Raw genomic sequence first — 26,266 nt, 5'->3', positions numbered from 1 at the left:
ACACACAAAGCAGGCAAGAATCTATTACAAATAACTGTGCTTAACCCTTTAAAGCCCGATCCAAGAATAAAATAAAACTGAAAATTACTTTTTTTTGGTTTGAAGTCCTTATTTGGCCTTTTAACAAAATATGTAAAAATAAAAAACAGAAATAAATGTTTGATATTAATAATTTATTCTTATGCGATAAGTCAAGATGATTTTTTGTGTAGTCTTCTGCCCTCTGTTATCAGGTATATCTGATTGTGTACAATAGGATTTTGAGCAAAGTTTTTACCATTAAATTATGCAAAAGGTGTCAGACGCAAAACATTTCAGAAACCGTATGTATCAAAAATGATACATTTGGCATTACAGGGTTAAATGTCAGCCAAACGCATTTTCACAGGGACAGATAAAATCTTTCAATAAATCAAACATTACCCGCTGCATATTTAACTTGTTTGAAACAACTCTTCTCATTAATTTCAGAGATGCCGCCTTGCTTGGACTCGCAGTGAATCACCCGATACTCAAGGCTACGTACAGTATAGTTACACTGGACCTGTCCTTTAAAACGGACAAAAAGAAGGATGCATTTGTCGGCTGGATCACAAAGAGTCTTCCAATCTGAACAAACCTCCACACCTATGACGTAATTAGCCGAAAAAATGTGTCCCTTGGAGGACAAAGACGCTGAATTAGAACTCAGCAAAAGTAATTGAAAGAAATTAGGCTACAGGCTTTCCAAAACGTTAACAAACAATCCACTGGACTTGTTTCCAAGTGTGAAGACCTTTCGCTTCCCATCCAGGAAGCTGTTTCAAATCAGAATGTCAGAAATAGCGTTGGTTTCGAGGCTTTATAGAGTAACAGAACGACTGTGGCGTTGGAATGCTCATCCAGTGACATTTTAGTTGTAAAGGGTCAAATAAAAAAGCTTTTTGAAAGATACTTTTCAGTAAAAAATTACATAATGTCTGTTTAAAGCTAATGAAAGATTTGTTTATGGCATTTTATTTAAGTACAACACAAAATGGTTCCCAATTATTTAAGCACAGCTAAATATAAACTTTAAACATCTGGGCAGCACTGTGTTTCCATCACCATTTTGGTTCAGTTGTAAAAAACAAAAACAATCATTTATTATTTTTATTTTGAGTTGCACTATATCAATATATGTAGTTTTTGTGTTATTTTTTGTTGAATAAACTAAGGAAATAAACTTTAGCAATCATGGGTAAGCTATGGTTTTAATTATTAAAAACATGTGCCAATGAAGCAGAAAACAATAAGCTATGGATTAATCTCATCTGGACTGTTTTAAAGATATTACATGCTGTCAACAAGTTTAAAAAGACAAATTAAAATAAACAAGCAAAACAATTACATAGTATAAATCTGTCTTATGAATCAAAGGCTTATCATACTATAATGAGTCAGGTCTGCTGACACACATTTCTGCTCCGAGAAACTAAGCAACATATCATAAATCAAGTGTGTTTATCGATTTCTACATATGGTTTCCAAGTATAAGTTAAGATAGAGGTGTGTGAATGTGTTTCATGCCCGACATTGAGAGTCTGTATGTAAACTTGAGCATATGTCTTTAATGTGTTTAACTTTATGTCAGGACAGATTTACGTTCTCATATTCCCCGTGGTCCGAGTCCTCCAGCTCTATACCCGGCACCAGGCTGTAGTACTCAGTGGACTGAGTCAGATAAGCCTTCTCCCTGTCAGCCGAGTCTTTCATCACTTCTGTCACACTGACCGTGTCCAGCTCTGTCTTGTTGGCCCCGTTGGGCTCCTGGGAGCCCTGATTCCCCTCTGCGGAGCTGGAGCAGGACGCTGGGGGAAGAGACTCCACCGAGCTGAGCTTGATCTCCACCTCTTCGTAGATGTCCCGAGTGCTGCCCAGGAGAGCCGAGGCCGGCCGCAGCAGCAGCTGGTTCTTCAGGATTCCCTCTCTGCCGGAGTCAGCAGCTCCTCCCTGCTCGGCCCCTGGAGGCTGCGGTTTGTTGGGCTGTTTATGGTTGTTGTAACCAAAGCTGGGAGCCCTCTTCTTGGAAGAGCTGAAAGCAGGTGTTTCCTTTTTCTTCCTCTTCCTCCCGCAGCACCAGCAGAGCAGCAGGGCAGAGAGGATAAGCAGGGGGAGCACGATGAAGAGTGCTGTAAGGCCGGCTGGGCGGCAGATGTCACTGATCCTCAGAGACCACACCGTCCTCCCGGCCAGGTGTTCAGGAGAGGAGCATGTCAGGTTTCCCACAAGATCCTCCAGCCTGGTGGTCCTGTTAGCCTGCCGGCCTGCGTCCAACACCTCCAGGAACAAACAGGAGCATTCCCAGAGGTTCTCATCCAGCTCTAGTCTTTCAAGACTGCGTATCTGCAATAAATCACCAGGGAGGGAACGTAGCTGGTTCCCCCGCAGATCCAGCCTCTGGAGATGATCAGAATCCTGGAGAAAGTCTTTGGGGAGCTCCTCCAGGAGGTTCTCACTCAGATCCACCTCAATCAGACTAGGCTGCCCTGCCAGGAACTGCTTTGGTAACGCTCTCAGTCTGTTCCGACCTAAGTAAACCCTCTGCAGTTCAGAAGCTTGTTTATCACTAACATAAATAAAGCTGATGTTACAGTTGGAGAGATCCAGAATCTGTGCTTTGGTCCCATTGGTGAACACAGACCAGTGTGCATGACTGAGTGCAGAGCCAGAGAAGTTCAAGCAGCAGGAAGTTGCCAAACCTTCAGAGGGAAACTGGGATAAAATCGTTGCTGGTGGACAAACACATCCGATAACCGGACCAGCCTTCAACAGGAAGGTAGAAAGAAGAAGGAGATCCCAGCGGAGAACCATCTCTGCAAAAAAAGATGATTTCATCAGACTACATCCCCATAGTAATTTATCTGCTTCCTCAGCCAACCTACCTGCATCCCCGTCTCCCCCACAGAGTAAGAAGGAAGCTGTTATACTCTGATAAACTCAGCAGTTTCTCAGGGGACTCCTGTTTGCTCTGAGGATTGTAAATGTTGGCATGGTGACAGGGATCAGTGGGGAGTGGCGGTCCTTCGTTCGGCTGCAGGAGAGGAAACAGATGCTGTGGTGAAAGGCTTCAAATATATAAATATTTGTTACCCTGTCCTTCAGTAATCATTTTACCAGCTAATCAACACAATAACCAAAACTTTACAACCTTAACAAAAGTTCATTTATTTTAGTCCTTTCATTAAAAAAGTGAAACCTAATTATGATACAGACTCTTTTTACGCAGAGCGATTCATTTCAGACATTGGTGTTTACGAATTTTGACAGGCATACTGCACAGCTTTTGAAAATTCAAGATTCAGTTTTACAGAAAATGCTAATTTTACAAAGGTTAAAGCAGAAACATCAGTTTGCTGAAATATATTCCAGGCTGTTGGCTTCTTCAAGGATTATTAGGTTAGTGTTGAGCTACACAACATTCAAAACAGGGTCTTAGCCAATCACAGGTCTCATTTAGAAATAAAATGAAAGTAAAAAGGCCTTTTTCATCTTTAGATCAGGAAAGACATCTCTGAAATTATCCCCCTTTGAGAATTGTCTTAAATCAGGAATGTGACATTTGCAGCACATGTGAATAAGTTGGTTTTTGGTGATTCTTGAAGATTTAATCTTAAAGAGTTATGGAATAAGTCCTGTTGCTTGTGCACCGTTTTCTGGGACCCTTTTTCCTTCCACTCAACTTTCCTTAGATATTCTTTGATAGAGAAGAGATAGTGTCTTTTAGGGGTGGGTATTGCCAAAGAAGTCACGATGCGATTCTATCACGATGCATCACGATACTTGAATTATTGCGATGCATTGCAATATTTGTGTTCCCACAGTATTTAATTCTGGTGTAGCAGTGTTTGCAAATTGCGTGCGTCATATCAACTGCATTTTTACCTTTGTTTTTGAAACCAAAATGCTTCCAAACATCGGATTTGAAATGTGATGGAGCCGGACGAAGTTTCTCAATCTCCTCCATGTTTTGTTTTTGAATGACTTGTCGCAGTATCCCGCGGCCGGAAATGCTTGTGACACAAGGCAGCGTGCGTCAACACATCCGTAGCAACATCTACTGGACTGGAAGTTGTATTACACTTGTTTTTGGCTGATGTTCGCCAACCATTCATGCAATTTTATTTATTCATTTTTTAAATTAATAATCAATACTTGGCGTCAAGAATCGATGCAGTAGATCACGAAAATTAGAATCACGATGCATCATCATGACGATTATTTTTCACACCCCTAGTGTCTTTGGTAATTATCTATTTGGGATTAACATTTGACTGTGTGCTGCATAACCATTAAGTCGGCAGTCTTCCCCATGATTATATACCCAACAAAAGAATATTTCTGAATGAAAAATTATTTTTATTGGCTTTAGGTGAGATTTACATTTTGGTGAAACTGAGGTGTGAATTTCTTTGGATATAAATCATATTATAAATAAATGAAATAATGCTTCATATTTTTGTAAAAATCTGTATATGAATTTCAACCAAAATTAAGCTGTTGTCACAATTTTGTTAACAGAATTTTACAGGGTAGGTAACGAGGTATATTTTTCTTTCATAATTAAATTAAATACCAAGGAAAACAGTTTATTTAGTTAGATATCAAAAACCTGACACTGAAAATTCTATTTTTGTCACGTCTATCACCTATATTTAATTTCTGTTTTGGGAAACAGATGAAAAGAAATTGGGAGGAACTGATGTTTTCAAGACACAAATAAAGTAATTACTAGTCACCTCCTGAAATGCCGGCGTACAGTGGGGCTGCCTCAGCCTAAATGCAGCACATGTGGTGAACGTAAACAAGGCCTGCCATTCCTCAATGACCGACACGTGAAACAAACAGGATGCAGAAAAGGGTGCTTGTTTGTTTTTAACGTTGATGATGTCAGCCGGTCTGAAGACAGGAGCTTCATGGGATCAACAATTTTACCCAAACATATATGCAGTAAGCTTGAAACTAATAATCAAATATGCAACTAATCCAGAGTAAAACTACTTTAAAGTGGGGAAACAGGTTAGCTTAAACAATGATCAAAGGACTGTGCGCCAACTGAGGACCCCATGATAGCTGCACCGTAAATCTGTGTTGAAAAAAATTCTTAACATGATGATTTAATTTTTTTAAAGGAATAAAAAAGTTAGACAAACAAACCTTTCTATTTGCACCATGTCGTCAGGTTCAGACAACGATTTACTCTTGGATCTTGATGCTGAATTCAGATTCCTCTAAATCTGAGATCTACAACTGAATCATGTATTTATAATCAAAGCTCCAAACTCTTGTTAAGGAAGGCTGGTTACATTTTTAAATGCAAGGACACCTCTGGTTTTATTAACCCCGTCTATAATCTGCATTCTTATGTTTATTAATCTTAATTCATTTAAGCATTTTGCTAAATATTGCTGTGAGTGAGTCAATTGATTTATACACATAAATAATAGACTGATTAATTGAATTTATTAAAAGGGATTAACCTAATTTTATCAGTTCATTGTCACCCACGTAGCAAAGGGCTGCTTACTTTCTGACAGGCAGGATAAGGACGACTCTTGAATAGGTGTCTGACAACGTGGGCTGAATATTTCAAATGAGTACCCATAGATGAGATACACAGTAACTGGCTTCTGTCACTGAGGAAAGGGTTACAGTGGGAGGCTTTATCTATAAATACAGGGTGAGTGGCCAGCCTACCAAAATCACTTCAAGAGCACAACAATGACTTATCCAGAGGGTTGAGGAAAAAAATGCTACTTAAAACTAAATCTGAAGCGCAAAATGCTTCACTTGTCTCAGTTCAGGTCAGTAATCACCAGTGAGAAACAGAAGCACCACCCCTTAGCTCTCGAGTGTCACTCCCAATGACGTCACACACAGCTGTAATGGGCACCTTGATTGAAGGGAGGACCTTCTCTTCTGGAATCAATAACGTCTTGTTTTCTTTTCCTAACTTGTTTTTTTCTGTTAGTGTGACAAAGATGATGCAAACCCGCGGAACTTACAGTTAAATGCCAATGTTTTGCTCTGGCGTCTGGTGTTGTAGGAGGTTCCTTCCTGTTAAAAGGGAGTTTTTCCTCTCCACTGTCGCTACAAGCATGCTCAGTGTGAGGTTTCCTTAGATATAAAACTTTCAATCAATTTGACTGTATGACCTGGTGAACTGTAAAGTGCCTTGAGATGATGTGTTGTGACTTGGTGCTATATAAATAAACTGAATTGATTTCCATTATTTCGCCAAATCCCAGTGAGATTGCACTGATCCAGACTGAATGGTCCACCCGCCCTACCAGTTATGTGGTTTGGGACGGCCCTTGATGTGGCAGACCCTCTGTGGGCAAACAGAGGGTTACTGCTCAGGGTTAGTGTTTAGGGGCCGGTTTGGGATTGGGCCAGAGACTTGGCAAGAACAGCATCTATCGCGGAATTCAAAGGTCAAAACAGGAGCTGACCTCAAAAAGAACAAGTCCCTGTCTAACTTTTCCTGATATTCTTTGGCCCATAAAGACATCTGTCATAAAACTTACCCAGAGAACATCATTCAGCTGAGCATGGTGGCGATACTGTGATGGTCTTAGCATGATTTGTTGCAACTGGACCTGCAATTAGTAGTGGCTGAAAAAGATCATTCTGCTATAAACAGGGGGCCATATTCCTCCAAGGTGGTGTGAAACATTCTGTCAGTGAATGCTGTTGGACCATGTTTTTTTTTTTGTTTTCTTTGTAAATAATACTAGTATATCCAGTCAGTTTATCGTTTTCTCATAGTAAACAAAAGGAGAAAGAATATCTACGAGAGTGAAAACTGTGTAACAGCACTGCACAGTTTGGTTTAACACCACTGGGATTTAAAACCGCTACCTTTGTAATGACATACACTATATTGCCAAAAGTATTTGCTCACCTGCCTTGACTCACATATGAGCTTAAGTGACATCCCGTTCCTAATCCATAGGGTTCAATATGACGTCGGTCCACCCTTTGCAGCTAGAACAGCTTCAACTCTTCTGGGAAGGCTGTCCACAAGGTTTAGGAGTGTGTTTATGGGAATTTTGGACCATTCTTCCAGAAGCGCATTTGTGAGGTCGCACACTGATGTTGGACGAGAAGGCCTGGCTCTCAGTCTCCGCTCTAATTCATCCCAAAGGTGTTCTATCGGGTTGAGGTCAGGACTCTGTGCAGGCCAGTCAAGTTCATCCACACCAGACTCTGTCATCCATGTCTTTATGGACCTTGCTTTGTGCACTGGTGCACAGTCATGTTGGAAGAGGAAGGGGCCAGCTCCAAACTGTTCCCACAAAGTTGGGAGCATGGAATTGTCCAAAATGTCTTGGTATGCTGAAGCATTCAGAGTTCCTTTCACTGGAACTAAGGGGCCAAGCCCAGCTCCTGAAAAACAACCCCACACCATAATCCCCCCTCCACCAAACTTTACACTTGGCACAATGCAGTCAGACAAGTACCGTTCTCCTGGCAACCGCCAAACCCAGACCCGTCCATCAGATTGCCAGATGGAGAAGCGCGATTCGTCACTCCAGAGAACGCGTCTCCACTGCTCTAGAGTCCAGTGGCGGCGTGCTTTACACCACCGCATCCGACGCTTTGCATTGCACTTGGTGATGTATGGCTTGGATGCAGCTGCTCGACCATGGAAACCCATTCCATGAAGCTCTCTGCGCACTGTTCTTGAGCTAATCTGAAGGCCACATGAAGTTTGGAGGTCTGTAGTGATTGACTCTGCAGAAAGTTGGCGACCTCTTCGCACTATGCGCGTCAGCATCCGCTGACCCCGCTCCGTCAGTTTACGTGGCCTACCTCTTCGTGGCTGAGTTGCTGTCGTTCCCAAACACTTCCATTTTCTTATAATACAGCTGACAGTTGACTGTGGAATATTTAGGAGCGAGGAAATTTCACGACTGGATTTGTTGCACAGGTGGCATCCTATCACAGTTCCACGCTGGAATTCACTGAGCTCCTGAGAGCGACCCATTCTTTCACAAATGTTTGTAAAAACAGTCTGCATGCCTAGGTGCTTGAATTTATACACCTGTGGCCATGGAAGTGATTGGAACACCTGATTCCAATGATTTGGATGGGTGAGCAAATACTTTTGGCAATATAGTGTATGTACACATATTTTAACAGGAAGAAACCTCCAGCAGAACCAGGACCATTGTGAGCAGCCATCTGCTGAGGCCGACTGGGGTTCAAGGAGACAGAATCAAGACCTGATGTCTTTCTATCATACCATGTTGTTCTTGTTCCACCTTTTAAATCAAATCATTTCTAAACCAGTGATGGGTCTGCAGGTACACTGAATTATACTGCAGTATTAAAAGAAATACGGCATCTATTATTTTTGTTCCATTTGTCTCATTTTGACCTCTAACTTCAATGTATTTTATTGAGATCTGAGTCACTAGATCAGCTAAAAGAAATTGTGAAGTAGTAGAAATTATGCATGTTTCTCCACAACTTGACATAACTAACAGATAACTGATGGCATTGTCTCTGATGGCATTGAACTCTAAATTAGTGTTTATTCAACATTTTGTCTTTCTGTCCCCTTTTTATAGGTTTGGACTGATATTAACAATAGTCTTCTGTTGTTAATGTATGCTTACATTTGTTTCTGAAAAAAATACAATTTACGTTTCAGAGAAATTCTGATGTACTATACCAAAAGTTACCCCATGTTTCTCTGAGAGGAAACTTATGGTTAGCTTTTTCTTTGTTTAAATCAACATAAATATAAAAAGTTTTGCAAAAACTAAGATTATGGCAAAAAAAGGTGTCATAATGTTACTTTGAGCAACCCCCAAATAATACTGGTTTGTTGTTCTTGTAATTACAGTGCTTATAACAGCATTGTTTTAAAATGCTCCTCTTGCAAGAGCCAATGGGCATCTTTGTACAAATAACATAAGATAATAATACTGTTGACAAATAATGGATAATATATTGCTCTTTTCTTTATTTCAAAAGTCAGCTATGTTGTCTGCATGAGCTATAAATAAAAGTATATCTTAAAGTCATTCAGTCTCCCACAACCTTTCCAAAGCGAAACAAATCAAAAAGAGGCAACATAAAAAAGCCCAGAATGGACTATTTCTGAGAATATCAGCAGGTCCAGTGAGACCCTTAAACAAAGGCAGGAAGTGAGGGCCCATGCACAAAAACTCTGTGTGCTTTCTGTATCTGTTTTTAAACAAACCTAAATCAATGTTTCTTGCTGCAGTCTCCAGTTAATTATTTGCTGAGTACATCTGCAGGGAGTCTTGGGTTTATTGGTCCAGCTGTAGACAACATACAGGCTGAACTGGCCGACCTCGCAAACATCTGATGTAGCAGATTTAGAAGTTCTTGTCTGGATGTTAGTAAGATTCACTTCATTCCCTCATTGAGCTCAGTTTGAGTCGACCCAACCTCAGAGCATATCATTGTGCCAGATCAACTTTACTCTTCTTTTTTGTTATTTATTTATTTATTTATTTATTTATTTATTTATTTATTTATTTTATTGACAAAAAACAGGGTAAAGCTTTCATAATGAGTTTAAAAAGTCAGTAAGTAATCACTGGTAGATGAAACACTTTGTATACCTTTCATGAAAGTAAAAATACAGCAGAAAAAGGTTAAAACAAAAAAAAGGGCCTTTAAAGTGATAAAAGAGATGACAGTTTGATCAAACTTTTGTAAAACAAATCGGTTCTTAGCTGATTTTTGGAAACACCACTAAAACATCAACAAGAATCAAGAGACAGCCAGTCTAAAAATTCATGTTCATTAGATCATCTTGAGGAAAGCTATCTAGCTCCTCTTGCTGGATTACCAGAGTTTGCATAGTTGGGACAATTGCAGAAGATCATTAAATAAAGACTATTATTTAATTTCCTGATTTTGTAATAAAAACTAAAGTTGTTTTTAAATTGATTGTATATGATGGACCATCAAGAAACAAATGGAAATGTTCAAACTTGGCCTGAATTCTTTACGTTGTCACAAGATTTCTAAGGAACCTTTGACATTATAGAAAATCAAGTATAACTATTTCCCTTTTGTAGTCAACTTCAATAAAGACAGAGGAACACAGATACAGATACAGCAGATACAGCAGGTCAGAATTAACTGGGAGGGTCAGGATGGAGTTAAATACTAGAAACGCAAAACTTTGGGCAAGGAATACCCCAACAATAGAAAACAAAAATAGTTTTTATGTTGTTGAACGGCAAAAAACACAGTTTAACTGACTTGGTTATAAGAGATTTTTTGAGAAAACCATGTGAAATAATTAATTATAGTGCTCGGATTTAGTAAAAACCCTCAATGGAACATTTAAAGGAATAGTACATCCAAAACATGATTAGCCTTCATTTTCTACTCACCCCCATGCTGAACAACACTCTGGAGTACTTTTTTGATATCTCAAATGCATCTGGAGATCTGGGAGGCTTCTTGCTGTCTGCTGACATTCAAATAATGGAGGTCTATGGTGTCCGAGACAGAAAGGTCCATAAAAGTCCACAAAAAAACGTGTCAATATTCCTCCATACTGCTCGTCCAATGTATTCCAAGTGTCCTGAGTGGGTAGCATCCAGAATTTACTCGAAACGAAGTCATTTAGAATGTTTTTAGAGCATAAACAGTAGTGTATAGGATTTCCTGAAAGTGCGCACATGCGCGTTCACGACGCTACGGAAGCCGGCAGACCAAACCAGATGAAAGTGCGCATTCAGCGTCTGCTCTGCCAATAATGCAAGCGTAGAAGAAGAAATGTGCCGTTTACCTGTGCAAAGAAAGAAACAACGAAAGAAAAATGTCTGAGGACTTCAGTGTTGAGGAAGAGCATGAGTTCTTTGCCGAGCTGAATGCGCTGGTTTGGTCTGCCGGCTTCCGTAGCATCGTGATCGCGCATGTGCGTGCTTTCAGGAAATCCTATACACTACTGTTTATGCTCTAAAAACATTCTAAATGACTTCGTTTCGAGTAAATTCTGGATGCTACCCACTCAGGACACTTGGAATACATTGGACGAGCAGTATGGAGGAATATTGACACGTTTTTGTGGACTTTTATGGACCTTTCTGTCTCGGGCACAATAGACCTCCATTATTTGAATGTCAGCAGACAGCAAGAAGCCTCCCAGATCTCCAGATGCATTTGAGATATCAAAAAAGTACTCCAGAGTGTTGTTCAGCATGGGGGTGAGTAGAAAATGAAGGCTAATCATGTTTTGGATGTACTATTCCTTTAATCCTTAGTTTTCTTTATCCAACTTGCAAAGCAAGAAAAACTCTTCTTTTTGTAACTTCGAATCCTCCACCAGGTCCTTACTGTGAATTCTTAGACAAATTTTCTGAATTTCTATCTGATTTGGTGTTGAATACTGACAGGGTCATCATAGTGGGGGATTTTAACATCCATTCTGACATTGAAGGCGATAGCTTAAGAGCAGCCTTTAATGCTATCTTAGACACTAATGGCTTTGTTCAAAATGTGAATATTCCCACACATTCTCATCTTCATACTTTAGACCTTGTGCTGACATATGGCATAGAATGTGAAGAAATAACGTGCTGCAGAGAGCAAAAGTTTAGTTTATTCCCCTTCACAGGTTGATGATTTTGTTGATGGGGTTGCTAGTTCTCTGCATACTGCCTTAGATAACGCAGCCCCATTGAAAAGGAAAAAAAAAACTTAAGAAGATTAGAAACCACCATAGAAAAATGAAAAATGATTTTGGGTTTCCTCAGATTGCTTTACATTTAAATCTGTCAAGTGGTATGTTATTTACACAAAGTCAGAGGGTTTCAGAAATAACATTCTTATATGTTTTTTTATCCTATTTACCCATAAAGAGCAGTAAAAGCGAGAGCCAAAGCCCTAATATATTATTAATTTAAATCTGGCATGGGCTCTTGAAACATTTTGACTGAAACTGGACTCTCTAGTCCAGTCTGGTACCCTGCAACTTAACCAAAGTCCAGATCGCGGGTTCTTTTTTCCATCTGACAACCATCTGTTTTTTAACTGTGAAAAAAGATCAGAGCAGGCTCAACATGGTTTTATTCAAATTCAGGGTCATGCAGATCCTTTTCCTCTGCATATTTCTGAGGATTTTATTATTTGAATCCAACCCATGGGGTGCTCTGTGTCTACATATAGCATCCTGAATGTTACCTGTGTGGTTATTTGCATGCTGTTAGGCTATGTACGGGTCTTTTGTTTCAACTGATAGCCATCCACAGAAGCTGCATCAGTTTGAAACAAAAAGAACAGGAAACAAGTTGAGATCTGGTCGCCTGGTTATTTGCTTAAATTTGGAAGCTTTGGTTCAAATGTTCACAGCTATCTCTGAGCAAGTTTTAAACCAGAACAAGAGTCTTTGCATTCTTAGGTAAAGATAACGGAGACTTCAGATAATTGGAGTAAAGGTTGGAGCTGTATCTAGAGCTCTGTGTATAAAACATTAAGTGAAAACAGCAAAAACACAAAAATATGAGCTGACTGCACTACACAGAGCAGAAATATACAGTACTGACTGACCTTTTGAAAGTGTTTTAGAGAGAGAAAAAAGATTTAGATCTAGAGACTGTGAATGATCTCACTCTCTAACAATGTGAGCTGGTGCTTCCTCTTTGGCAGCCAAGCCTTCTCTGAAATAACGGTTTAATGCTTCCTTTCATCAGGAAGTATCTGATGAAGAATCAAGGCTGCAGCTGAGGATCCATGACGCACATCTCCTGTTCTTTTAACTTGATTATAATGTTTTAATTCAAGGCACACATTTTATATAAACACATATTATAAGTTAAGACAAATGGAAATAAACTTAGTTTTGAACAGGTTTCATTTACTCATAAAACTCCTACTAAGAGTTGGTGTCAGTTCTCTAGTTTGCTTATATCAGCCAATCTATAGTTTACATGGTAAATAAGCATAAACCAAGTTGTAAAGTGTTGAAACAGGTGCAAAAGAAAAACAAAGTAAAATCCCATTAAATGTAACCGTTTCTTTAAGCCTTCAGAGAGGTGTTTACTTACCTAAATTGTCCCCATCATGTCTCCATCCTGCTGCTCTGTGATGCAGGGTTAAAGCTCACTGTGTGGCTCCTCTCTGCATCCCATCAACTCCTCAGGCAGAAGCTCTCCTCCTGTCGCTCAGCAGATCTGAGGGTGTGTCTCCTCCAAATGTTATGTGGGAACACAGCCTCCTTTCTGAGTGGGATTGTGTGCAGAGGTGGATTATTTATCTGGGAGGGAGCTATGATAAGGTTTTATCCGCACTCAGTGTTCCCTAAAGAGATTTATGTTGCTGTTTAACTTTCTATGTTCGATTGGTTTGATTTTGTTAAATCTCAGGGCAAAGTTTACGCAGTCAACAAGTGGTTTGGCGGTGACAAAGCGCCGCCTGGTGGCTGAAGTTGCACTTGGAAATATTTGGCTTCATTTTTACCCTGCAGCAAGAAGCTGATGGGATGTGAATCCCAGCACGCAGGATTATGTGATGAGTTTGCCTGTTCTCCCGGTGAATGCATGGGTTCTCTCTGGGTGCTCTGGTTTAAATTAGTGTCTTTATTCGGTTATTATGCAGTAAGATATTTTGCCCCAAATATAACAGTGTATCACATTTATTTGGGATTTTTGTCTTTGATTTATTATTATTTGTATTTAAATTGACAAGATATATTTTAAGACAGATGATGGTCCATGCTGTTGTATCTATCAGTCAATATCAGGGTTGGGAGCATTACTTAAAAAAGTATCAAGTTAAAGTTACTTCTCAATAAAAGTAAATCACATCTTGGTAAATGGAAAATGGACTGTACTTATAGAAAGCTTTTTCAAGTCAGGAGACTTAACCAAACGCTTTACACCACATTCAATCATTCACCCATTCACACACACACTGATGGTAGAGAGCTACACTGTAGCCACAGCTGCACTGGGGCTCACTGACAGAAGTGGGGCTGCCGTACGCTGGCGCCACCAGGGCCTCTGACCTTTAGAGGTAGGCAATACAGGTGAAGTGACTTGCCCAAGGATACAACAACAATGAAAGTATGATCCAACAAACCTCTGGTTGCTAGACGAACTCCTGCCACTGTTGCCAACGTTATTATTTATAGCAAAATCAAAGTAGCAAGTTACTAGTCAAGGTAAAAATGCAGTTACATTTTATGAACTAAAATATCAAAGAATTTAATCTTCTTGCCATTGGAACTTATACAGAAAAACTGTGTATTAGAGGCAAGACAGACAGTGTGAATGCAATTATTTAAAATTGGCGGAGCTGAGAAGCAGCGGCTAGGGCTTCTGAGGTAGGAAACTCTGTTTTGCAAGTTCAGTCCTTGCCCAGACTGCCAAGAAGATGCAGCAGACACTGCCAAAGTATCCCAGATGCTGCAGAACTGGAGAACAAGCAGGAGTCCGAAGCCAGGTCAGGCAAACAGAAGAGGAACAGGCAGGCTCAGAGGGTCAGGAATCCAAAGACAGTTCAGACAAACCATTCATATGGGAACAGGCAGGCTCAGAGGGTCAGGGGTCCGAAGCCAGGTCAGGCAAACAGAAGAGGAACAGGCAGGCTCAGAGGGTCAGGAATCCAAAGACAGTTCAGACAAACCATTCATATGGGAACAGGCAGGCTCAGAGGGTCAGGGGTCCGAAGCCAGGTCAGGCAAACAGAAGAGGAACAGGCAGGCTCAGAGGGTCAGGAGTCAGAAGCCAGGTCAGGCAAACAGATTTGATCACGATCAGGCAGGGTCAGAGGTTCAGAAATCCAAAGACAGTTCAGATAAACGTCCATACCGGAACTGGCAGGCTCAGTAGTTGAGAGGCAGAACAGGTCAGATCAGGATCAAGTACTCTAAAAACATTCTCACCACCGGCTAGAGAGAATAAGAATGATCTTGCTCGATGACTGGATGCAAGCAGCTTAAATAAAGGCAGGGGAGGGTGGATCAGATAAGCAGTGTTGAGAAAGTGGGCAGAGTTTAGTTGGTGATTGAAATGAGTAATTAAGCCAGTCATCAGTGCCAAGATCATGACAAGAGGTTAAATTATGTATTATAAAATGTTCATCAATCTTCACCACTTTGGTGCGTGTGTGGTTGGAAGAGTTGGATGCAATAAATTATGTGGAATTAATTATGTTTCTTGTGTAGAACAAAAGAAAACAAATGAGATGTTTGAGAACTTTAAATATTTGCATGTTGACAGCCTTTAACTTGCCATAAAAAAGGTATGAGGCTGTAAAATAATGTATTATCTGCAACAGCATTAAATAATTCCAAAAAAATTAACAACAAAGCAAACTGTTTTATCCAAGAATTTCCATGTGATATAAACAGTAAACCATGCAGGTGAATTCATTGTTACACTGAGAAAGTAAAGAACATTTATGGAAAAAGTCAGCAGTAATCAGTTGGTGTTGAGAAGATGAGAGGAGCTTCTTCAGATTAAAGCTGTTTCTAACTATAATGAAAAAAACTCAGGAAAATTTAGCATTTGACTTCAGTGAGAGCTCCTTTATTTTTTTTTAGGATTTTTTTGTTGAGTCAGTGGCTCTGACTCATTGTCTCCCAGTTTAAGGCATGCTGAATATTTTACATGTATTATGTAACACATACCACTAAACTGTTAAATATATTTTTTTTTATCAAGGTGTTGCGCTCTTACTGAGTGGTAATCTGTCCATGGTTTACCCCGCTCTGCAAAGCATGTTCAGACAATAAATAGATTTAGGTCTTTTCTTTGGCTGATCTGTTTTAACAAATAAAAATGCTTTAATCTAAGTCCTTTCATTGTTACCCTGCCTGCATATTTAGAGCTGTCCTGCAATAAAGTCCTCCACAACAGTCCAGTCTTGCTTTCTTTCAAGCTGTCGCTTCCCTGCCCTTTCCAGCTTTACAGTGCTGATTGTCTGCTAAGGGTGATTCATTTTTGTCTCTCTAGAATACCAGGTTTATGGAAAACACAATTACCACTTATTCTGTCAGCACACCATCTCATGTGCTATAAAAACATGGTAAAAAGTCCTTTCTCTGAAGTTCTGTGCGTACAGAGAAAACCAAGAATGTAACGGAATATTGTGATCAAAAACCTGAAATTACTGTTAAGTAACATCTAAGCTGGAAACACAAGTAGTAAGATACAAGGGTAGACAAGAGGCTCCATGGTAAACAGCAACAAAAGACCATTCATTTTGACTGGATGATCTGGTTGTGAATTGGCGCTACAGTATATAAATAAACTGAATTGAATTGGTTGGAGTCCACTTCTCCTCTGTGCTGCTTTTTTTTCTACATTGTTAAAGGGATTAGCCAGAATATAGAGCCTTGGGGCACACCTTTTGCTGCATCAAAATAACAGGTGGGAGATGAACACTTTAGTGTTAAGCAGAAGGATCATTTGAACATTTTTGTAAATCTAACTAAAGTAACATTTATATTGGATGTTTTCCACCTATGCATGAAGCTGTTGCAGAACAGGAGAGCTCCTTCAGTGACAGACTGCTGCACCCTAAATGCAACATGGAGCGTTATCACAGACCCTTCTTCCCAGCAGCTGTAAGACTATAACCATCACTGTTCCTAACAGCTTTAATAAATTGTTACATTCATGCTGATTTTGCACAGTTTCTACCATAGTCAGTTAAATAACATGCTGCTGTCATTTTGCACATCTCTAATGTTACCTAAAAAAATGTCCATAGCTGTATATTGGTTATTTATTCTGCAGGTGCCCAATTTTATATTGTTAAAACACTTTACAGTATAGTTTTCTATTATTTATCATTTAACTCGTCACTATTAAATCTTATAAAATGGGTTAAGGTCATATATATATATATATATATATTGAACCACAGGCAGCAGTTTCAACTAATGGACTCAAGTCTGAATACTTTAATACTCACAGGGGGTGATGCAGGGCTGCCCTTTATCACCTCTCTTATTGGTTTCGGCTGTAGAACCACTTGCAGAACCCTTTAGGACGATACCTGGTTTAGAGACTGGACAGTTGTGTCACAAAATAACTTTATACATGGATGATGTTCTAATCCTTCTAACTGATCCTGAGACATCTATACCAGGCCTTCTCGATTTAATTGACTGATTTAGTCCTTTCTCTGGTTATAAGATTCACCTGACTAAATCTGAGGCGATGCCACTCGACACCCTCTCAACGATACCATCTACTACACCTCCCTTTCTGTTTAAATGGTCTCCCAATGGGTTTGTGTACTTAAGAATCTTCATAACCCCATCCTTTGATCAATTATATGAAGCTAACTTTCCCCTATTATTCTGTACGATTAAACAGGACCTAGAGCGATGGACGCCGCTTCCCATTTCCTGCCTGGGACACATTGCTGTGGTCAAAATGAATGTGCTGCCTAGGTTATTGTATCCTATCCAAATGATTGCTGTGCTGTTTTCTAAAAGGGTGCTGAAGGATTTAGATGGTTGACTTAGCACTTCCATCTGGAGCAAGCACAGACCCAGGCATAAGATGGGTGTGTTACATCTACCAAGGACAAGTGGCCTAGATTTACCCAGACCGGACCTCTCCTCCACACTATTAAGCGGCTATGTGCATCATAAGACTGATTTACCACCTCATGTAACATGTAATGGTCCAGAGTGTAGATTCTATACTTTAAATCTAATACAAAAATATATGAAACAAGTGTAAGGAATATGAAACATTTTGCAAGGCACTTGAATAGTTATGTGTCAAATAAGAACACAAGGGTGACATTTATGCCTAAATGTGATTACTGTATCTACGTATGCTTCACATACTGTAGGGGTGCTCAAATTAAAAATGAAACTTAAACTTTATACCAAAGATAAAATAAAAATCTAAGGATCAGATGAGGAAATCAATGGCCATATATGGCTGAAAACACATAAGCTAGTCTGGTGTGTGTATAAACAACCCCAAAAATATTTCACACAACTTACATTAGTTTTGACTAAATCATAAAACCATGCATTTTGAAAAATAACGATATGATTTTGACAAAATCATAAAAACCAACAAATACAGTTTTATTTGGATGTAAAAGGCAGAGGCTTTGTTTATACAGTCTATACAATGATCAGTGATAATGAGACATTTCTGATCTGCTACAAAATCAGTGTAAACATTTCCTGGTTGGTCAGTTTTATACGGTGTTCATGAGAAGTTATTGCAAACAGCTCCCAACTTTCTCTCACTGTATATAAAAACACTGTACAACAGATATGTTAAAGACATCCCACTAAAGCAAAGAGCAGACATATATTTTTTTAATATAAAGCTTTTTTATAGTAAGGTTGTTTGGCTCTTTTTCATTCATTTTTTTTTTTTTTACTTTAGTTTAAAGAGCTTTTCAGTACATTCACTTAGACACTAGGGGGCGGCAATAACTCACTTTTGTGCAGCTTCAGGTCTGGAAACAAGTGAGTTAACTTTTTAAAGTTTTAAAACTTGAAAGCTAACAGTAAAATCAGGACATCAGAAAGGCCAAAAAATTTCACACACGCATCTCTATCCATCCAATCATACAGGCACTGGAAGAATATGCAGAAAATAATAGTAAAAGATAACAGATTCCAAACAAAAAGTCCATTATTTTACAGACTCATTCTCTTTTTAAATTTTTTGTGCAAGATCTTTAACTTTGGGTCTCATCAGCTTCTCCTCAAAATGTTTAAAAAACATGCTGTTTGGTTTGGCTTCAAATTGGTGATATTTCTCTGCTTCTCTTGACATATGAAGACACTGGAATTAGCTCTATTTCTTTTGTTTGGGGCTCAGAATGTCAATTCTGGAATACATTATCCTACATTCAACACAGTCTTAACATTATAGTGTGCAATCTATGATATCTTTATTCAAAATGTTAGTTGATGATTCAATTCCTGTCAGCTGGGTTTACTTAGGTAGAAAACCTTCAACCAACCTGTCTAGAATGATTGAATTTTCTCTTTAAAGTGTCTTACGATGACATGTGTTGTGAATCGGTGCTAAATAAATAAAACGGCATTGAATAGAAACAGAATTTTGTATGAAAAAAATCCCCAAAGTTGGAATAACAATTATTTGGCATCAAATTTAGACCAAGTTTAAGAACCAGGGATCTGGTTGAAAAGAACTGACACGGCCCAACTAAATGTTTGTATAAGTTGCTGTAGTCTCTGATTTTTGTTTTTGAGTTTAAAACCAAAGCAAATAATAGCAATGAGATTTTTTTTTAGCATGCTTATTCAGACTTTCTATCAAATTCATCCTTTACAGAGTTTTCAAAACAGTGTAGTTACCGTGAGGTCCTGAATTACTGCTAAAGTTGCTTGGAAAAATGACTAAGTCATGGATGTCTATACCAATAAAATGTGGATCATCAAAGGTTTAAATAAAAAATAAAGGCCCATAGTTCTAAAAAAGCTTTTGCCTCATCAGTAGGATGTACTTTGTGTTGATCTTCATAATTTACGGTTTCATTTAAATAAATCTGTAATGCAACAAAGTGTGGAATAAGTGAAGGGGAGTGAATACTCTCCAGTGACACTGTAGGCAGTTTATATCCCATAGTTATATTTGGTTCAACTTGTTTGAACAGCTTTCAATCTAATAACACATATTTAGATCTCTAAATATGTATATATCATTGTTTTATGATAGCTGGGAAGAATTACATATATTAACTACAACAATTTAAATCACATTTGTTGTCAAACTAGGAAATAAATAAAATTATTAGGGAATGCTAAAATAATATCTTGTTTAAAAAGGCATTTTTCATGTTTTGCTGATCAATCTGTAAAGATTACTAGAATATGTATTTTGCATGATTAGTGATGCTTTTTGTTCTCTTAAAATGAAGCTCCTGTTAATGTTTAACTGTCCTTCTCATTCACATAATGGGAAAAGTTCTTCCTAGGAGCCTTAAATAGTTACTGACTTTTGTTAAAATCTGTTGACAATTATTTATGGACTCCAGCTGCAGGAAATCTGAGTTATACAGCAGTTTGCTGTGTTGTGTAAGCAGGAACATTCACAATTGCTGAATTTGGCATTGCTGAGGGAGGGAGAGATGAATATGGAGCAAGTACTGTAGCTCATTTCATCCAGATAACAAATGCTTCGGTCATCTCTGAATACAAAGTTCGCCGCTATTTACATCTGTATATTGTTACCAGATGTTCTGTGTTGGTCAATCATGCATGCCAGTTTGCTTGAAAGTTTCCTTCTCTCCGGTTATTTTTGTACAAGGAGAGAAAAAAACAACAACCTCTCTATAAATTCTTCAAGGAAGTGCAGCAGATATTACCTATCGTTAATGATCCTTTATTATAGAGAGCATTTCATTTGGACTTTACAGTTTTTCATCATGAATCCAAGTAGATAGAGTAGATCTGACTGAGGCAGCGGTCCACACCTCCACACTGAAAGAGGAAGCTGTCCTCTGGGCACGGAGATGAGGAGTAAAGGTCCTCGACTTGGGCTTGCATGTCCTGCAGCAAGTCAAACCCTAACAAAAGGAGAGCAGGAGGTTTTGCTTGTATCTTAAGTAATGCTTAGCAAAAGCAGTAACGTTCTCTGACGATGGTCAGAGGTATTACCTCCAGGGTGAGAGGCGGATGGGTTTGGGAAGAAGCTGGCAGGTTCAAAGCCTCTGTTGCTGGCTGGAGGAACTACCTTTCCTTCTTGATAGGTACATTCTTAAAGAAAGAAAGAACAGCAAACAAGTTAAGTTAAAGCATGTTTTTTGTTACCTTCAAGTACTGTGAGTAAGCTGTCATCACCTGGCTGTTGCTGTAGAAACACTGGCTGCTGTTGGTTGTAGGTTTTCTGGAAACCTTGCAGCTGAATGTTGCATTTCTCTGAGGAAGAACTCACTGGCTGAAGGTCTGCAGACTCGAACATGGGTGTTGATCTGTGCCTAATGAAAATAAACATCTTGCATTATTATAAAATTTTAACTAAAATATCTATTTTTTCATCCAACAATTGTTTTCTGGTGTTGAAGGTGAAAAAGGCTCAGAAGGAAAACAGACATTGCTCTCTTTACTCCCACTCCACAAGTCACTGCAAATTATTGATTAATTGATTTAATTTATTGATCCAACAGTGGAGAACAGCTCATATAGTCAAAGGAGAAGAAGAAGGTGCTAAGGGATGAAACAGGTGCATGGGATATATACAGTGTTTCCACATATGACAAATTTTTACAGGGTTATCGCACAGGGTGCTTACATGGGTATTTATATAGATGGATATTTATATATATATAAATATAAATATAAATATAAATATATATATATATATATATATATATATATATATATATATATATATATATATATATATATATATATATATATATATATATATATATATATATATATATATATATATATATATATATATATATATATATATATATATATATATATATGCCCTGGGGGGCATTGTCCAAGTCTCATGACAATAATTAGGCGGTCGGAAGGTAGAGCAAATAGAATCTCCTCTTGGCTCACTTCAACAGATCCACCAATCTGATCTGCCAGTCCATCCTACAACTACTATTACTACTATTTCTCTTCTTCCTAAGGCATAGACTGACCCTCAGCCCACAGAAAGTAGTAGCTAGGGATCTTTGCATTTTGGTTCTTTTGGCTTCATAAGGTCATGATCTGATAAGATCTGGGTTTAAAATCTCTGCAATGCCAATGTGCAAAATGCAATGACTTCCTGTGCTGACCTCTAAAGGCCAATAAAGCAATACACCAACCGTTAAACATCTAACAGGGAACTGTTCAACCTGCCGCTAGTTAATAAGCTACGGAGACATGGATGTTCACCTAAACTGACAGGGTGGGCAAGGAAAGTCTCAATCAGAGAAGCAACCAAGCCCTTGGAAAAAGCTCTTGAGGAGCTGTAGAGGTCGATAGCTCAGGTGGGAGAGGCTGTCAATAAGAGCTGCTGTGTCCCAGAGAGGTATAAAGAAAAACATTGAAACCATAGGAACTGCTGGTGTTTTCCATTAGCCGTGTATAAACATGACTAAAAATGGGGAAAGGTTCCCTGTTTATGTGAAACTAAACTGTTTTGCCAACATCCAACACATTCTGTGTGGATCAAAATTGCCCATTACTCTAAACAAACCATTCCTGCAGTTAAACATGCCGAGGACCTCTCTTATCTTCAGACGTATAGCGGTTTTGTGAGTTGCCTATTAGTCTTAGCTTGAAAATGACTTATTTGTGTAGATAATCATTGTTACATATTTTCACTCGAGGTTGGATTCAAATGTAAACTAACAATCCTGAATAATCTCACCAGAAAACCCAACAAGGCGTCAGAATATAGAAGCCTTAACTTCATCCACCACTAATTTAAACTTTTAAGTAAGTTTACAGTGTACACAAAGACAGGTAATGTTTTGAATTTGGGTCAAGCTGCATTCACTTTCTCACATTTCTAGGTTGGTTTGGAAAGTTTCCTTCCTTCTATATCAATTGAAAATGGTATTTAGCATTTTTGGGTATTTGGAATTTAAAACATACAGTTTAATTAATTTTTTTTTATATATATATATTTAGCAAAAAGCAAAACCAAAGGGAACAAGTGGTTAACTTTTCTCTTCAAATCCCAACATATCGATAAGTGGATCATTTAATCCTATTAAAATAGGGTTAAACCAACCTGCCGTTTTATGATGTAGAGGACCATTTATCATGTTATTCTGAAAAAAAAAGTATTTGCTCCAAACAACATGGGATGTTAAAATTGTCTTCCCCCGCATAGAGACTAATGTAGACACCCCCTGATGATTTGTGCAGAGCTGTATCCGTTGCTGCGGAGCAGGAATGTGCTGACTGTGCATAAACACTCTGACTCAACATGGAAACAAATGAGTCGGTGCAGCCAGTTCTACAAGAAGGAAGAAGGCAGCTGGATATCTCAAAGGAGATATGCAGCGGACACCCCATATAGTATTTAACCCCCTACCCTTCTTCAAAGAACTCTCTATCTCTCCGTCTCTCTCTCTCTGTACGTTTTATGAATCCTGGGAGCTCTCCTGGATGATGCACTGCTGGATATTCATCTCTTGGGACCAGAGTGCCGCTGGTTTCCTCTGGGAGGGTTTTAGTGGGCTTCATAAACAAGCTGGGCTTTGTCAAACACACAAATGGCTTCTAGCCCATAAGCAGTCTATATTTGCATCTGACCAGCTGTGAAAAAAAAGAAAATGTTTGGAGCTTTCCTTTCATATCTTCCATTTATCATCACAAGAGCACTTTATTATGGATTTCCCACGTCAAATGCCATTACATTTAATTTTACGGCCTCTGCTTTCAGCAGAGAAACCCAATAAAAGCCTAAATTAATCAGAAGGACTTTCTGAAACCCAAACTGATATAAATCACAGATGGCTGCGGTTTCTTGAGGTAATAAAGACCAGGCTTTGTATATCATTATGTAAACAAAGTAGGCTTTGATATAGTGAAACTGTTAAATGTGCTGCAATGACTGTAAGCCCCAAAAATCCAACACGTCTCTGAAATTCCCCTCAGCGGCCCCTGAAACTTCATCGCTGACCTTGGCTATAAAAGTCTGCTCCACAGCTTACATTCCTGTAACGCTGCAGCAACATAGCTGAGATGTTTCAGCCAAGCTGGGCTGATATGTCTCTTTAATGCCGCTGTATCCCAACTGTTCCTCTGCATAAGCTTAGCATGGTATGAGCCGTGTGTGAGACTGTCAGCAGGACCTCAGGAAAACGGGTCCTCTGATCATTTATTACCAGCTAACCACCCTCTTACTGCATAGTTTTCTTTCTTTAACCAGAGCCAGCTGTAGTACATGCTGTATATCTAGAGGATAAGTGGGTAACACTTTGTTTTTAGTGGCTCATATTGACTTTGTTATAACATTTGAAAGGTAACATTTTAAAACAAAATATGGGCCAAGAATGCTGCCTACTTTGATCATTTTCAAAGAATTTAAACTCTAAAACAGCCTTACAGTGTTACCTTCATGATAGGAAACTCCTTACTTCTTGGCAAGTTGATAAAATATACATTATCTATTGTTTCTAAGAGTATAGATCTATTACATTGTGGTCATACTTTAATGTTTTCCCATCATAAACAGATTTCAAGCCTGGCTTGCCTTCCTTAGGTTTAGGGTTAATCAATAAAAAAGACAGGTAGAACTGGGTTTCAAGGTGAAAACTGCTAATCAAAAGGAGTTCTCTCACATTTGCTAAAACCTAAAATCTTTATCATCTTCAAAACTTTCGGGAAAATATTTAGTTCCAACAGGACAATAGTGGAACATGTTGGAAGGTACACTATATTGCCAAAAGTATTTGCTCACCCATCCAAATTATTGGAATCAGGTGTTCCAATCACTTCCATGGCCACAGGTGTATAAATTCAAGCACCTAGGCATGCAGACTGTTTTTACAAACATTTGTGAAAGAATGGGTCGCTCTCAGGAGCTCAGTGAATTCCAGCGTGGAACTGTGATAGGATGCCACCTGTGCAACAAATCCAGTCGTGAAATTTCCTCGCTCCTAAATATTCCACAGTCAACTGTCAGCTGTATTATAAGAAAATGGAAGTGTTTGGGAACGACAGCAACTCAGCCACGAAGTGGTAGGCCACGTAAACTGACGGAGCGGGGTCAGCGGATGCTGACGCGCATAGTGCGAAGAGGTCGCCAACTTTCTGCAGAGTCAATCACTACAGACCTCCAAACTTCATGTGGCCTTCAGATTAGCTCAAGAACAGTGCGCAGAGAGCTTCATGGAATGGGTTTCCATGGTCGAGCAGCTGCATCCAAGCCATACATCACCAAGTGCAATGCAAAGCGTCGGATGCGGTGGTGTAAAGCACGCCGCCACTGGACTCTAGAGCAGTGGAGACGCGTTCTCTGGAGTGACGAATCGCGCTTCTCCATCTGGCAATCTGATGGACGGGTCTGGGTTTGGCGGTTGCCAGGAGAACGGTACTTGTCTGACTGCATTGTGCCAAGTGTAAAGTTTGGTGGAGGGGGGATTATGGTGTGAGGTTGTTTTTCAGGAGCTGGGCTTGGCCCCTTAGTTCCAGTGAAAGGAACTCTGAATGCTTCAGCATACCAAGACATTTTGGACAATTCCATGCTCCCAACTTTGTGGGAACAGTTTGGAGCTGGCCCCTTCCTCTTCCAACAGGACTGTGCACCAGTGCACAAAGCAAGGTCCATAAAGACATGGATGACAGAGTCTGGTGTGGATGAACTTGACTGGCCTGCACAGAGTCCTGACCTCAACCCGATAGAACACCTTTGGGATGAATTAGAGCGGAGACTGAGAGCCAGGCCTTCTCGTCCAACATCAGTGTGCGACCTCACAAATGCGCTTCTGGAAGAATGGTCAAAAATTCCCATAAACACACTCCTAAACCTTGTGGACAGCCTTCCCAGAAGAGTTGAAGCTGTTCTAGCTGCAAAGGGTGGACCGACGTCATATTGAACCCTATGGATTAGGAACGGGATGTCACTTAAGCTCATATGTGAGTCAAGGCAGGTGAGCAAATACTTTTGGCAATATAGTGTATGTGTCAGATTAAAGCTGATGACTCTGGGTCCCTGAGCAAGACCCTTAACCCCCGGGCGCCCCACGATGGCAGCCCACTTCTCCCCAAGGGGTTGGGTTAAAATGCAGAGGTAAATTTCTCCAATGTGAGATCTATAAAGTTAAATTGTTTTATCATTATTAAAACCAACCCAGCGTTTGAGGAAAAAAACACCTAATACTGACAATCAAGCATGGTGGCGGCAGTATGATGGTCTGAGACTACTGGATGACATGATGTGCCTGATACAACCATTAGCTCTTCTCTTCAGCAGGGAACCCTGAAGGAAACAAAAACGGGCATCATTCGGTGATGTTGAGCTCAAGAATACTTTGGCTTTTAAGCGGGAATATTATCAGAAACTAACCTGCAAAACAAACTAAAATAAATCTTATCAAACTACTTATTACACTCTTTTCATGCCATGGGCAAAATAAAATACTTTAAATAGTAATAAAAGCAAATCAAGATAAAGAAAAAGCCTTGACACAACCAAGTAAATAGAGATTTTGGAGGGACTTAGTCAAAGTCAGATTGAGAGTCAGCGATACGATTGGCTGTTTATATGGGCTGTTTAAAATGGCTGAATTAGCAAAGTCCCTAAAGTGAGCCAAAAATTGAAAAGTTATCATA

At 39.3% G+C, this 26,266-nt stretch overlaps 2 protein-coding genes across 4 annotated transcripts in view; both read right to left on the bottom strand.

Annotated features, from left to right (window-relative positions):
• Positions 1-980: 980 nt before the first annotated feature.
• Positions 981-13,273, bottom strand: si:ch211-106k21.5 (SLIT and NTRK-like protein 5). 2 transcript variants are annotated; one of them, XM_038278975.1, is made up of 4 exons: positions 13,062-13,273; positions 9,233-9,314; positions 2,904-3,052; positions 981-2,834 (listed from the first exon to the last, which is right to left on the bottom strand). In XM_038278975.1, the coding sequence occupies exon 4, from the start codon at positions 2,830-2,832 to the stop codon at positions 1,609-1,611; it is 1,224 nt and encodes a 407-aa protein (XP_038134903.1). In that variant the 5' UTR covers positions 2,833-2,834; positions 2,904-3,052; positions 9,233-9,314; positions 13,062-13,273; the 3' UTR covers positions 981-1,608. The 2 variants fall into 2 exon arrangements, with proteins under 2 accessions (XP_038134903.1, XP_038134895.1); XM_038278967.1 differs by lacking the exon at positions 9,233-9,314 and having other exon boundaries at positions 13,062-13,272.
• Positions 13,274-18,362: 5,089 nt separating this feature from the next.
• LOC119779335 (zinc finger protein GLIS1-like) overlaps positions 18,363-26,266 on the bottom strand; it is a 71,677-nt gene continuing 63,773 nt past the window's right edge. For both annotated transcript variants that reach the window (XM_038278948.1, XM_038278957.1), the window contains 3 exons: positions 20,813-20,949; positions 20,630-20,728; positions 18,363-20,538 (listed from right to left, as the gene is read on the bottom strand). In XM_038278948.1, the coding sequence (XP_038134876.1) occupies positions 20,396-20,538; positions 20,630-20,728; positions 20,813-20,949 (379 nt within the window). In that variant the 3' untranslated portion in view covers positions 18,363-20,395. The remainder of the gene's footprint in view (positions 20,539-20,629; positions 20,729-20,812; positions 20,950-26,266) is intronic.

This window comes from Cyprinodon tularosa, unplaced genomic scaffold (genome assembly GCF_016077235.1).
Source record: "Cyprinodon tularosa strain WSP-4 unplaced genomic scaffold, ASM1607723v1 ctg1018, whole genome shotgun sequence".
NCBI lineage: Eukaryota > Metazoa > Chordata > Actinopteri > Cyprinodontiformes > Cyprinodontidae > Cyprinodon > Cyprinodon tularosa.
Note: the sequence above shows the minus strand (reverse complement) of the source record. Positions and strands in the feature narration are given on the sequence as shown.

Bases quoted from the DNA above. Each gene is read 5' to 3' on its own strand.
- si:ch211-106k21.5 (XM_038278975.1), bottom strand. From the start codon at position 2,832: ATGGTTCTCCGCTGGGATCTCCTTCTTCTTTCTACCTTCCTGTTGAAG.